The sequence below is a fragment of the Lacerta agilis genome, chromosome 4 (genome assembly GCF_009819535.1).
Source record: "Lacerta agilis isolate rLacAgi1 chromosome 4, rLacAgi1.pri, whole genome shotgun sequence".
NCBI classification, from domain to species: Eukaryota; Metazoa; Chordata; class Lepidosauria; order Squamata; family Lacertidae; genus Lacerta; species Lacerta agilis.
The window spans coordinates 61,427,885-61,443,364 of NC_046315.1; the positions used below are offsets into that span (position 1 = coordinate 61,427,885).

Consider the following 15,480-nt stretch of genomic DNA (forward strand, 5'->3'; position numbering starts at 1 on the left):
TATGTTTGGTCATTTAATCAGCATCCATATATTAATCAGAATAAATTCCATTCTTGGTCAGAACAAAGCTTAATTGTGTTACGGGTGATGGTGGAGAAGCTAAATAACATAAGAGCATTAAAATTGTGCCCAGCAGTAGACTAGCAAACTTGACAAAAGGCTCAGAAATACAATGGCCTTGTCTCTTCTATGCGCCTTCCCCTTCCCCCTCCAAATCAAACTCTTCTGGATGACGAAGGTCAGTGGGAAGTGCATAATGGAATGTCTGTGAGATTCCCTTTATAGATGGATGGGAACAGAACTCTTTGTTTTTCTTTAGGGTTTTTTGTCTGCCTGAATGCACAGCTCAGTAAGGGTCAGAATGCTGCGCTGGTGAGAACTAGCTATAGCATAGCTAATGACTTCTTATCGGCTGCTCAGGAAGGAGAACTATAGAGCAAGGGAACGCAAACATTTTGTGTAGGGTTGGACACAATAGATGAGCTTTTTCTTGCTTGCAGCCACATCACATCATTTCCAAGTGAAAACAGCCTGGCTGAATGGTGGCATGCTGGCAGGCTGCCCATTCTTTAGTTTCACATGCAGGAAGTTTGCAAATGCATTTCAAACATGTAAATGAAACAACACAAGGCATCATTGAGCATATGTGTTCATGCCAAGAACATTCAACTATCCAAATGGGAACACATTTCAATATTTGATCGGATTTTTCAAGTATTGTACGGTATCCTGTATGAGTGTGTTGTGCTTCCTTTACAATTCAGGAAGAGGTTATGAGGCATGGGAAATCCTGTATTAATGTAGTATCTGTCCTATTAATAAGAGCAATTGTATGCTGGCTGTGTGAATACCTACATTACTCATGTCATGGCCTGGGAAAAAAAGAGAAACTACACAATAGACTTCAGTCTTATCAGACTACCAAGTAATCTGGTGCTGCTTCTAATGCAGCCTTTTTTTTTCTTGTTAAAAGCCCTCTCTTCTCTCTTTTACATTGGGACACTGGTTCTTGTGTCTGTTTGCATGCCACTTGACTGCTAACAAATTACCTCATTAGTTCAGCTTGTTTCTATAACAAATGTGCACTTAAATTTAGCTTTATGAACTTTATTTTAGACCCTCATCCACATACTAAGGGTTCATTAAAAAAAAAGCTTGCAAATCCATAAGACGTGTTCTATAACGGCTAAAATCTGGGGCATGTTCAGATATAGAAAGTCATATTCTCAAGATACTGAAAATGAGGCCTGGTGTATCAATTCAGGGGTCTGTCTTGCCCAGCATCCGGCTTCAAGCAATGGCCAGCTGGATGTCTCCAGGATGATAATAAGCAGGGCATTAAGAGGACCTCTTGTTTGTCCCCAGCATCTGGAATACTGCCTCTGGACAAGGAAGATTCATTTAGCTATCCTAACTAATGGTTAGGCAGTTCCTTTGCCCTCATGGTGCCAAGCGGTACTTGGAATGAATTAGATTTAGTGTATTTGTGTTACATAATATATACAGTGGTACCTCGGGTTACATACACTTCAGGTTACATACTCCGCTAACCCAGAAATAACGCTTCAGGTTAAGAACTTTGCTTCAGGATAAGAACTGAAATTGTGCTCTGGCGGCGCAGCGGCAGCAGGAGGTCCCATTAGCTAAAGTGGTGCTTCAGGTTAAGAACAGTTTCAGGTTAAGAACGGACCTCCGGAATGAATTAAGTATGTAACCAGAGGTACCACTGTATAATAAAACCTACAAATCAAAATACCCAGCTGATACTGTGGCTGGCATATAAAGTACCAACATGTGTTCAGGAGGAAGTATGTGTGGAGCAGATACTTATCTATCTCTAGATCTCAGCCTATGTAAAATCCAGATTTTTCAAAATCACCCTAAAACACAATTGGCTCTTGGCTGTTTAGGGCAGCAAAATCAAATTGTACAGCAGTTTTGTGATAGAGGTTTCTGGCATTTACCTATGCTGGTGTCCAGTGGAAGGGAGTTCCATAGTTCTAGGGTAGCCATTGAGAATGCTTATTTAATTATTTGTTTATTAAATTTGCCTGCCACCCTTCATCCGTAGACCTCAGGGCTGTTCACAACATAAAAATACAAAATAAAAACATAAAACACATGATAAAAGCAAGAGCAGCGACAACAAAAACCAATACCCCCCATCCACTCCCACAAATACATTTAAAAGTGAATAGGATGTTAATCAGCCAAAGTCCTAGTTGAAGAGGAATGTTTTCGCCTGGCACCTAAAGGTGCATAATGAAGGTACCAGCCAAACCTCCCTGGAGAGAGCATTCAACAAATGAGGAGCCACTGCAGAAAAGGCCCATTCTCATGTTGTCACCCTCCAGACCTCTTGTGGAGAGGGACACAAAGGACTTCAAATGCTGTTCTCACGGTCTTGGTAGGTCCATATGAACCTTGAGGTATTGCGGTCCTGAGCCGTTTAAGGCTTTGTAGGTAAAAACCAGCTGTTTGAATTGCTTGTGTGCATAGTAGTCAAGCACATTCCAGCAGAGTAGCAGAATGACCACACACTAGATAAAGTATGGAAAACCCAACCTTGAAATGTTTTCCTGAACTAAACCAGGACAGCTGCATGTTTGAACATTCTTCTGTGGTAGGGGGAGGTCAGCCACACAGTTCAGTTGCAGCTTGAGGCAGTGCAATATCGAACATTTACCGCTTGGACCTCCTGACTGTATGAATTTGCACTTATTTAAATCCTGTAAGAGAAAATTATCCAACTGCATTTCAGAATGCATTTTTCTCACCTCTTTAAAGCTAACGCTTGAAGGCTAACGAGGCAAGTCTCATTTCCTCTTACAGTAAAACCACAGAAGCTGAATTTCCTGCTCTTGTGAAATGCTGTGGTATATTATCTGTCCATTCCTTCTCAAGACAACAATAAAGAAATACTTGGGTAACAACATGTTTTCTTTTGTTGCTTATATTCATTTAAGTGATTTATTTTTCTATTTCTCAGTATGCTGGGGCTAACCAAACTAACATGATGACGTGATTATGAACTTATCTAAATTCATAACCTGCTGAAGAAATCTGAACAGTGCTATAAACAGTTTGTGTCATTTCCCTCTCTTTTTGTTGCCTCTAGCTGACAACTTGCGTTAAGGAAGGCTTGGCTGAATTATCAAAACATATGCACCCACCATTGTTCTACTCATGTGCTGTCAGCTCATAAAATGCAGTGGGAAATTCAGATTTCTAGTATTTTTATATTGGCTTAAGAGAGAGAAGCCGTATATTGCCCTCAAGTGGTTCTGGTTTTCATTTCCCCGCTTTTGTTCTTAAATATAGTAACAGTTGTTAAAGCACATGAGGCAGTGATATGAGCCTCCAGTGTCATAGCCACTTCCTGAGGGGCACTGTAAGCCTTCCTCTCATGTCTGCTGGTTTTCAGTCCAGAAGGGAATGTGATGTGAAGGTGGCATGGCGAACAACAAGTGCTGGGAAGGGGGGCACTTTTTAAGTGAAAAGCAGAGGGACGATGGGGAACCTCAGGCCTTTCTAACTGGCCCTCAGGATTCTCCAGACCACACTTTGACCAACATATACTCCTTGAGTGTTTTTGTGTGATTGGAACGTGTTCTTCAACTCCTAATCCCTTCTGCTTGCCTGGATAAAGATGACAGAGGGATGAGTGTGTGTACTGTAAAAACTAGGCTACTGTACCAAGGTCAAACTCACACTGGTTGCTTCATCAACTTTTGTCTCTAGCCCATCACACCTGGCACTTGGCCCCCACAAGGTTGGCCAGAAAGGAATGTGACCTGAAAAAGGTTCCGCAGTCCTGGTCTGCTACTGATCACCCATCACAAAGTGGCTTTAACAGGGGAAAACTAAGTGCTAATGAAAATTACTACTAATTTAAGTAATGTTTTATTGATAGAGCAGGGATGGGCTGCAGGTTGTCCTGGACTACAACCCCCATCACCCCAGCTCCTTAGACAGGCTGGCTGCAGTTAGTGGGAGCTGGGAATCCAACAACATTAAGAGTTGCAGGTTGCCCATCACAACCCAAAAGAAACAGATACAGGAGGAAAGGGTAGCATACATTTCTGTGTGTGTATGCCTTGCATGCTTCCTCCCCTTTAATATATAAAAGGATACTAAAAGTGTTTTTCAGTTCCTTAAAAAGATTTGTGCCTAGAGGTATAATGTATGAGAAATGTGGCTTATAAGCTAAACAATAAAAGCTCTACAGGAAATGAGTCAGTGACGCAAAATGTGCCCAACTTGCCGACATTAGTTGAAGGAATTCTGATTACGTTCTTCAGTATCATTCTTAGATCGTGAGTGTAACAGAGTGCAATGGGGGCTTTCCTTGGAAATTCTTGCCAAAGCTACTGCTAACAGGAAATAACCAGCACTCTCTGACTCTTAAGCAATGAGAGGACAGTTGTATATACTGATTTTGGGGGGAGGTGGGGAGAATAACGGTAGGTTAAAAAGAAAAACAATACAGGAGGTGGAATGAACAAGTTTGTTGGCTTTTAAAAGGTAAAGGACCCCTGACAGTTAAGTCCAGTTGTGAACGACTCTGGGGTTGCGGTGCTCATCTCGTTTTACTGGCCAAGGGAGCAGACATTTGTCAGCAGTGTTTTTCTGGGTCATGTGGCCAGCATGACTAAGCTGCTTCTGGCGAAACCAGAGCAGTGCACGGAAACATCGTTTACCTCCCTGCCAGAGCAGTACCTATTTATCTACTTGCACTTTGACATGCTTTCGAACTGCTAGGTTGGCAGGAGCTGGGACCGAACAACGGGAGCTCACCCCATTGTGGGGATTCAAACTGCCGACCTTCCGATTGGCAAGCCCCATGCTCAGTGGTTTACACCACAGCCCCACCCGCGTTGGCTTTTAGCAACCATTAAAGACAGGTATGTACACAGCACTGTTTTGCTTTCTTTACTGCTTCCGACTCAGAAATAACTAAGCGGCACTTGGACTATGATTTACAAAAGGGTAACTGTTAGTACACAGCAGCAAAAACAAGTATTGTGGCAGCTTTTTAAAACCAGACATTAACCCTGTCCTGCAGCTCGTTAACTGATGACACCATCAGCGAAGTCAGCTGATAGGTGGGGGGACCCGTCTTTGCAAAGCTCCCCACAGTGATATCAATGAAATTTCATGGGGCTAAAAGTACATTATAAACAAGTGCAGCAAAGAGCCACTGAATAAAAGATTATACCAGTTTGTGGTCGCTAGCATGAAAAACAGTTTATTTGCTTATGAATGCAAATAATTAAGAAAAAACCCTACCAGTGTGTACACTGTACACATTTGAATGACACTTACAAGAATGAAGTTATATACAATATACATTTCAGGATCACAGGTGTACTGATGAGAGGATGGAGACAGACAAGTAACTTGACTCTGTAACGGTCACTGCCTGTGGGATTAGAGTCCCAAAACTCCAGCAAACAATCATATTTATGCCACTGGTAATAAAGCTTTTGAATTAGGGTCCATATTAACTTATTTCATTACTACATGGTTGAATAGGAAACAGGAAGGACACAGTCAAAAAGGAAATTTTGGATGCAAATTGCTATTGTCCTGAGAGCTCAGCTCCTCACTCTTCAGCTGCCATCTTCATCAAATACTCCTTGTCTATTTTGAAAAGTCTCCATCCTTCCTCAGATGACAGGTCAGAAGCTCCCCGTCTCTTGTAGAACCTGATGGAAGGCTCATTCCACTCAGCTACTAAGAAGTGCATACTGCTGCAACGACATTTGACAGCCACCTAGAGAAAGAAAATGGGCATGAATAATTAAGGGAGTATTTCTGTGTGCTGGGATGTGGTACTGCTGCTTTTAAAAAGATCTATGTAGGCAATTTCCAGATGTGGTAGCAGTTATGTTGTTTCACTGAATCCCTACTTGATCTATTTTCTAGGTTCCCTAGTCCACTATAAATCTCATAAAAGCGAAGTGCTCTAGGATAGTTAGAAAAAACATTCCCAATGCACTTCTTGAGCAGTTTGCAACCTTGAACAAATAATGTCAATAGGCAGCTGAAGAAGAAGGGGAACCCCAAATATCTGAATGGCCTGGTGGATATTGCAATATTCACAAGTTCAAACATAGTGGTGTGCTACTGCTATACGTTTCCTTGAAAAAAGACACATGGGACTGAGTCACGCTACATTTGGTCATGCAGTTTACTGCTTATACCTCATTTGAGAAGATGTTTCCAAGGTGGACTGGTCATCTGAACACTCCCATCATCAGAACAATGAGGCAGTGTGCTACCACAAAGAACTCTTATCATGGGCCAGGCTGTCACAAAGAAGGCAGCACCATGAATCCAAGGAAGGATATTTAAAAGCAGCATGAGAGATACCCCAATAGGTGCAGGAAATGCTTTAATGACACAACTCTGTTGAAAACATTTACGTAAAAAATTTTTACATGTTGGGACATGTGTTCTAAATAAAAGTACTTCTTGTACCTATTGGGATACTACTTTCTATGCTGTATTTATGCAAGCGCAATCAAAGGCACACTTATCCATGGTAAATGCACAATCTGGATTGAATAATTTCCCAACTAAGTATGACTTTGGTTAAGTGATCATTTTAGAACACTTTTCCCATATCAGCTTCTTACCTGACTTAAATTCTTTAGAATTTCTGAACCAATGCCCAAACCTAAAAATAAAACAAGTGCAATTGTATCAGTCACATTTTTAGAAGAGTTGAATCAAACTTAATTCTAAAATGTTCCTTAAAATTTAAATAGTACCTCTGAACTCATTCATTACAAAGAAGTCTTCAAGATACAGCAGTTTTCCAATCCATGGGTCATACGTGAAGTAATACATGGCAAAGCCCACAACACTGTATCCTGCAACAAAACATATTTACTTTACATACATGTGCATTCATACAGAGTACCTTTTTAATAAAGCAACAAGTTAGTATATATGAAATATCACATGCTTGTGCAAAAATAAAGTCACTCTGAACATGCAAAATGAATCTTATGCTGCAACAAGCCAAGTTTAGCACTCATCATACATTATAACGAATTGCAGTTTAAGTAAGATAGGAATTCCTAGCAAGTTAAGGCCATCCTGGAAAGTTCTAAGACCCTCAAAAACCAGCATCATATTTTTTGGTCACAATTTCATGTTGTTCTTGCACATACCCAGGAATTACGTAATTGCAACCCCTGGCAAGTTGTGTCAACAATTACATCATAATTATAGCCTTTTGCTGGAGAGTCTCTGTACATACCCTATTGATACCACTTTGGAAAACAATTCAGGCTTCTACAATTTTACACGGCAGATCAGAATATTGTGGCAAACATTTCAACTCTGCTTCCTTCTAGATTTTGGAACATAAAACTCCCAAAGCAAAAGCCCCTGAAGTTTGTTTTCCGCGTTAATTGATGTCCATTTGTTTACAATGCAATCACTCTTTTTTTAAAGGAAGAGACTACAGGATTGCCTTTGTGACAGCTAAGAGCAAATACAGCAGCTATTATTTTTCCAATCTGAACATGTCAAGGAAATACTGATTGCATTTAAGTGTTTTCTTCTTGCATCATTCTCCTATGCTCCTGCTTGCAAAGGGAACAATTGTTCACTGCAACTTATAACCCTATCCTTACTACATCCTAGTCAATATTCATAATTTAGAACTTCAATCTTGTTACATGTAATCCAAGGAACAGAGTTACATACAGGATTTCTGATCTACCGAGTGTTTTGTATATGCTTTTTTCTCTTTCTTTTTGAGGTACATGTTTTGGAATAGGATTTGACCCTGGAGACCTTACCTCATATATCATGATCATCTACTTTATTGTGTAACGGATCTTTTAGTTACCTCCCCGCCCATCCATGTACACGGAAGGGCCATGTACATGGCGAAGCTAGAGACTGTAACCTGAAGATTGGGGACAAATTAAAGAAAACATGTGATTCAACAGGATTACATAGTGATAAGTTAGGGTCAAACAAAAACAGCCATGTAACGAAGTGGAATTATAATTTTGTTCTTTTACGATTATACCTGTTTCTCCATCACCTTCAGGATAACTGAACAATAAGAAAGATACCATTTGAAAAGTTCAGCAAGTTTTAGCATTCACCTTTTCAATGAAGTACAGCTAGAGTCTTACTTATTATAATCCAAAGCAGTTATTTACATTGTTATTTTCTAATTAATTTTTTTAAAAAGTTTCACCTTCAGCTGTCCAGTGTTCTTTTGGCACTTCTGCAACAAGGCAGTGGTAGAAAGGATGTTCTCCAAATCCGTCCTCAAGTAGATCTACAGGATTACAATAAATGTATTATCTAGCTAGAGTTTTCCTATCCCCAGGTTGAATTGTCACAAAACTGTCCAGGTAGTCTCATTTTATATTACCTTTTTCAGTCAGTACCACTTGATCCTCCATTTCTTCATATTTAGCAAGCTCCTGTCCAAAACAAAGCATGTATATTTGGTTATATTTCATTGGACCAACTTCTGTTAACTTAATTTGCACTTCTTTTTCTTGTGCCATGGACCATAGAAAAACCCATTTTATAAAATACTATCTGCTTCTCTTCTGGGAAGAGTGAAAATTCAGTAGGGAACTATACAGTTAATGGATTATCTACAGTATTGATTCTACACCCTGAAGGACCTGAGGGAATTGCCTAAAGAAGATATAAGGCAGCAGCCTTTACACACATTGCCCCCAATGCAGGCCCTAGCGAACACTTGAGACTAACTTCCAAATAAGGATGCATATAATTCAGCTGTTCCACTTTTGACACATTTTAAGCATTTAAAATGACAGGAACGAAAGGGTTAACAATAATAATTCCAATGTATTTAAGAAATGTAAGTTAATGCTAAACCTTTGGGGGGGGGGAATTCTCAAGTGAAATATGTGTTCCTCAATGTTTGTACAGTATCTAATGGGTCATCCCATCAAAGGAATTAAGACCAGATGAGCAGCTGAATCACTTTCAAGTGCAGTTCTGGAGCTGGGTCCTTTCTTCCTTTTTTCTTTACAGCAGTCACTTGTGCAGGGGGTAGAAACTGTCAGCAGCCTATTTCGCAACAGCAGGAAGAGGATGTTTTGCCAACTCAGGAGGGCAAAGGTGTCTGTGCCCAGAAGGAAGTTATTTCTGTTGCAGAACAAACAGTTCCCACCCTCAGTGGCCTACCTTTGCCCTTGAACTGTATGTGCTAAGCTAGACAAGAACTAGACTTGGGGGGGGGGGGACTCCTGAAAGATTGAAAACACAAGATCGTTTCAGCTTCCAGAGTAACTGCCATGGTGAGAAATTCTAGGCATGTTTACACTCCCAACGCATAGGATTGCAGTTTAAACTGGTGTGTCGCCGAGTACATACGTGGGGAATTTCTCGCTATACACACGTCAAACGTTAGCATTTTGGTTCCCTACACAAACCGCCTAAAGCAGGTGCAGGCTTCTCTAGGGTAAACATACTAAGAGATCCGGGTCGTCCAGTCTCTTGCTTTTATCCCACCTTAACTAATTTTTGAAAAAGTCGGAAGGCATGTGGTGGCAACTGATAAAAAATACCCCACTTTGGCGTGACTCGGTAAGCAGCCCCTCTGTTTGCAAAGATAAAAGCGCGAAATCCTTCCTTCCACCTCCGCCACCCAGGACGGCGCGCTCTGTTCAGAGAACAACTTTTATTATATATATATATATTTTATAAAAAAAAAACCTCTCAAGACGAAAGGAGGCCAATGGAAGTGACTTTTGTTTTTCCACTCTTGTTTATTGCATCTGCTCGTTTCTTTCCTGCGACTGGCCTGGTACAGAACGAGATCTACCTTTATGAGGCGCAGGAGGTCGGCGCAGTCCTCGGGCCGCGCGGCGCGTATACGGAACGAGGCCATTTTCGGCGGCGTTTCCCTTTGCGTCCCCCGCCTCGCGTGAGTCCCCGATAGTTGAAGAGCAGGAGGAGCAGTTTCTTCATTCGCGTCCCGGGCGCGGCGTGGGCAGCTGCGGCGGCGGCACAGGCACAGTCAGGCTGCCAGCATCCCGCAGCAGCTCTCGGAGCGAAACAGCAAAGCCACCGAACTAGGGCGCAGCAGACTCTATTCCGGGTGCCCGCCAAGCAGCCCTTATTTATGCCCCGCGATCCCGACTCCCAGCCAATCACAAGTTACCCCTCTATTTCCCCCCCCCTCCCGCCGTTCCACCTCTTACCTCATCTTTCCAGGAAATGATGCCGGGTGGAAACTTGTGACTCATCAAGCCCCGAGGCAAAAGGCAGGCAAGCCTGTGCAGAGATCGCCACCCTCTGGAGCGAGCAACCCGCACATCACCGCGCCCTGGAGGAAGAGGGCCTTTGTCTCAGGCTTCCTGACCTTTAACATCCCACCCTGCGGCACAGCCTTCCACAAAGGCTATGATCCCACCTACTGATGTATATGCTCACAAGGGAGGACAGTTTAGCATCCTATGCGCACGTTTTTCACATCATCTGCACAGCACTGTTTTCATCCAAGTGGCAACCCAAGCTCCCTCCCCCACATATTTAATTCTGATTTTCCTGGTCCCCAGTTGGGCTTATCCATACCTCTGTTTGCCCCTCTCTTCCCCCAGGGGAATCAGAACAAACAGCAATCAGCCCTTAATGTGGTAAGAGGGGATAATCCAACATAAATCACATGCTACCCAACTATGAGGGTATTGATTGAAGTTCATTTTGTGGGTGGGTTTTGGTTCTACATGTGTGCTGTGCAGTAATGTTTTGCTAGGTGTCATCTATCACCATATCCCTTAGTTCTGTTGGCCAGGCACTCCTCCGTGGGCTGGTGGTGGGGCTGGTCACAGGCCACAGGACACACAATGAAGACAAAAACCAAAACCTGCTTTGTGCAAGTCTGGTATACCAGAACACTGTTTGCCACACGCCCTGCTTGGCACACACTCCACATACATTTGCATACACATGTGCACAGGCAGGGAGCCTCAATGGCAACCCTCTGGAAGATTCACTCTGGGCAAAAGAAACCCAGCTAGCCCCTTCCCACCCCAGCTATGACATTGCCTTATTGTCTTAGCCTTTAATTCAAAGTAGCTGCCAGAGAAGGGCCACAATTTGATCAAGGAAGTGGTGCTGGGGAAAGGGATGGGAGCAAAGAAGCTTATGGCAGGTCCCCAGTCTGAATTGTTTCACAGGTTGCTATTAGCCCTGCTCAAAAAGGAATACCACAATTGAGTAGCTTTGGGGTAACAATTTCATAAGAACTCCAGAAACCACCTTATGCGATTGGTCCGCCTACCTCAGTATTGTGAATGCTGACTGGCAGTAGCTTTCGGAGGATTTTGTCTGGAGTCTTTCCCAACTCTGCCTGGAGGTGCCAAGAACAGTTGTGAATTACAACTTCGTTGTAACAGGTTGAACACCAACTGCTCTCAAGACTTGTTCCATTTAACTCCTTGCTCCTTAAGGAGACAAACAGAGAGGAATCCGTGTTATAATCTTCTTTCTAATAAATGTACAAGCAGCTTGGCCATTTAGTTTTGTTTTTAGGCAGATGCAGAGATTTATAAACAAATAAATCAGATGAAAATTATGCCCAGTGACGCAGTCACCATCTGGATTATATTAACTATGGTTAGCCTCGCCCACATATATATATGTATGGTCTGAGAAATAGGGTTGCCATATTGCAAAAAGTAAAATTCCCCACACCCGCAAATGTGTTGAGCTTTTTGTGATTTTAAGCTCACATCGGCCCCAGCCAGCGTGACCGGTGGTTTTAGGTGTTTGGAGTGGTGGTTCAACAAAATCTGGAGGGGCACAGGTTGATCATCCTGATAGGTAAAAGAACAAAATTTATCAGAGAGCAGGAAAAAATTACCTTGTATGTTTCTAATTACATGTGTGGGAGGGAAGAGAAAAAGAAATAGAACTGCCACATCCTATGCATGCTTCGCCCAGAAGGGGAAGAGAAAACACAGCACAGAAACTCCAAAAACAGCATTAAAAAAGCAGACATTTTCCCCAGTATCCTGAGAAAAAATACTACAGCCCATTAACTGGGGACCATGCTGGCAACCACACCCATCTGCCACCCACATACAGAGGCAAGCAAGTGAAAAAAACTGAGCACGTGGCCTCTGCACATATACCTGTACCAATGAAAACACAGTACACACAATGCCACGCTGTTCCCATTCCATCAGCTGCAGTAGCGTAGTTTCCAGTGTGGCTACTATCCAGACACCTCTGACACAAGGATTTGGTTTCATTAAAGCTTTTCCTGAGCACTGTTTTCTGAGTGCAACACACTGTTGCTGTGTACACGCTACCATTTAGTCTAGCTTCAGTGAGCTCCCACCGCTGGTGTTTGTAGTGGTGTAAAAAATAAATAAATACACATGACTTTAGCCACAATCCGTATCTATCCTATAGTTGCCTGACAAATACTGCTGTTTCATGCATTCTCTCCATCTGATTTGAAAAGGTAAACCAACACTATCCTGTCACAATTAAGCTCAGCTGTGTATGTTTGAGACAGGACTATGCTAGGGAAAGAGGCAACGCTTCCCAAACTTCCTGCCCCACATTCCTCAACGTCCAGTTGCCAAGCGCGCGCGCCAAATGTGAGGAGCGAGGAGAGAGCCGCGTCCTGGATCTGAAAACGAGCTATCGTGCAGCGCAGGAGAAAAACACCGAGAGGACAGGTGAGGGTGCTGATCCCTTATTTTCAAATCCGAAACTTGACAGCTATGTGCAGGAGTACAGGCAGAACAAGGCCTGCCAGGTGTGTGGAATAGCCCATGTTTTAAATGCAGAGGGACCTACCCAACACTAGAAAGGGACGAGTTTAGAGAAGTACTGTATGCACTAATTGCTTGGGTTCTGTACAAGCGCTAACCAGTCGTTTTGGCCTTCCTCTGGAAAACCTTGTGACCATCCGCTCACCCTGTTTTACCTGACAGACCAGTCCTGTGAGTTAGCCACTGGACATACCTTGTTCTACTCCTTCCTTATCTCGTCCTTCCTGCCCCCTCCTTGCAAGTGACTGCCTCATATGCCCTTCACAGCAACACCCATTTGATCTGTGAACCCTGAGACACCATCCCTCCTTGCAGTCCTGAGTGAGCAAACAATTAAGGGGCCACTGCCATTCAACATGAGGGCAGTCGCCACTAAAACTGACAAGTATTCTATGAAGGAATTTCTGCTAACGTTGAAATACACCTGGATGCGCTCATGAACATGCTATAAAAACCAGATGCACATTAACTCAAATAAACCAATGCAGCTGCACTTGAGAATGGGTGTGTGTGTGTCGTATTAGGCCAATGTTGAGGATTAAGATAAAAAAAAATGCTTAATCCACATTCCACAGCTAGGCTACAGCCACGGATGATTTCACATGCTGCCCAGCCCATATCTTCATAGTTTATCTTGGGGGGGGGGGACACACACATCTATAATTCATAGCAAACAAATGATTCACCATATTATAAAACATATGTTTGCCACAGGAGGCATTTCTTTTGTGATACTTATCCCTAAATCTGGGAGCTATTCTTTCCCAAATCAGATTCTCCCATGTGAACTCACCCCATGGCTCTGTTCTGAGGAATGGGGTCAGGGCTGTCTTTAGCAGATGCAGCACCGGGGTACAAATATCCACCTAGCACCCACAAATTACCATGGATAGTGTTGGGGTGGCCGTAGCTGCGCACTGCCAGCCATCTGGGGGGGGGGGCATAACTCTCTCCCGTGCTGCTGCAGGAGTGCGATCCCCGCAGAGGCTTGGGAGTGAAGTTGCGCCCCTCCCAAGCCTCCTCAGGAGGAGAGCGATCACCACAGAGACTTGGGAGGGAAGCTGCATGCCCACCAGCCTTATGGTTGGTGGGGCGCAGCTGGCGGGTGTGCAGGGAAAGGGGAGGCTGCCGGCAAACCTGCGCAGCTCCCCCACTTGCTGGGGCGCCCCTGAGAGGCCGGCGCCCTGGCGCAACGCACCACTAAGCCCTATGGGAAAGACAGCTCTGAATGGGGTTATTATTAGCAGGCCGGGGCACTGGTCTGATTTGGGATTCGAAGCTCAGAATCAAACTAAACATCAGTTTAAACTGGACAACTAAATTGCAGTGAATGATTTGGAATGGAAAGAAGAGTGGACCTGGTCTGAACGAGGAAATACCGGTAATGTGGATAGATTGCCACAGGAGAAAGCCCCTTAGAGTAGCCCCTTAAAGACCAACTAAGTTAGTTCTGGGTATAAGATTTCGTTTGTATGCACACTTCTTCAGATACCTGCATGCACACAAAAGCTTATACCCAGAAGTAACTTAGTTGGTCTCTAAGGGGCTACTGGCCTATTATTATTATTATTATTATTATTATTATTATTATTATTATTATTATTATTAATTTCGTCTGTGTCAGACCAACACGGCTACAAATAATTGTAATAACTACCGTTATAAAGCACTGCTATAATTATATATCATTTTCTTAAAATTTTGGTTTCATTTGCTTTTTCTGTGCTGAAATGTCACAACCTGAACGACCATGGCTTGCCCCCCCCCCCCTAGTTTTGATCCTGGGTATGCCCCCGGACTGGTATGCTCTCTGAGGGGCAAAAACTACAATGACCATAATTATTTGAAGAAAAGAATGCGTTTCAGTTGTGTTTTCAAGGTATATGTACACAGTCTCAAAATGGCTGCCATTTATGTCTGGGATGTGGGGCGTACTGCTCTTGGGAATAACACTGCAATGGGGCAAAACCTCTGTGGTGAGCACCCCGTTTTCTCAGATGTAAGTTCTGGGATGAACCTTTCCTGGGCCAATTTTTGGTGTTCCAGTGTAAGAATCATAGAATTATAGAGTTGGAAGGGATCACAAGGGTAATCTAGTCCAATTCCCCCCCCCCCCCGCCACCCACAATGCAGGAATCCTGTCCACAGCCATCAATGGGTGGGCTCAAATCACCAACCTTCTGGTTAATGGCAAGACCCACTGGTGTTTGAAGGAGCCTTGCAGGCATCCTTCCTCCAGTGCTGTTCTAATTTGGTTTTACGAAATTGATTTTATTGACTATATTGTATTGCATTTTATATGTAAACTTGCTTGATAAGTCACACTGGAGTGAAAAGTGGTATACATACAAAGTGGGAAATAAATAAGTAAAAGGAGCCCAGTGCTGTAACCAATATGGTGCCCTCTGGATCTTGCTGGACTTCAACTCCCAGAACCACCTGGCTATGCTGGCTGGAGTGGGGCTCATGGGAGTTGGAGTACAATTGGAATGCATCCTATTGGCTTTCCTTAAGGAGTGGAATCCCGAATCCAGCTTTTATGCATGCGTTGAACGCGTGAGGAAAAAACCTAATTCTGAGTCTAGCCCGCTATGGAACAGATCACGGCACTCCACACAGACTTGGGAGCAAGTCCCATTGAGTGGGGTTGCGCTGCAAACCCGCCACTTGTGCTATT

General features: G+C 43.3%; 1 protein-coding gene across 1 annotated transcript; it reads right to left on the reverse strand.

Annotated features, from left to right (window-relative positions):
* Positions 1–5,221: 5,221 nt before the first annotated feature.
* Positions 5,222–10,116, reverse strand: SAT1 (spermidine/spermine N1-acetyltransferase 1). Its single transcript, XM_033147249.1, has 6 exons — positions 9,839–10,116; positions 8,408–8,459; positions 8,228–8,311; positions 6,777–6,878; positions 6,642–6,682; positions 5,222–5,776 (listed from the first exon to the last, which is right to left on the reverse strand). Exons 1-6 carry the CDS (start codon positions 9,902–9,904, stop codon positions 5,606–5,608), a joined length of 516 nt encoding a protein of 171 aa, XP_033003140.1. The 5' UTR covers positions 9,905–10,116; the 3' UTR covers positions 5,222–5,605.
* Between the last annotated feature and the right edge of the window lie 5,364 nt (positions 10,117–15,480).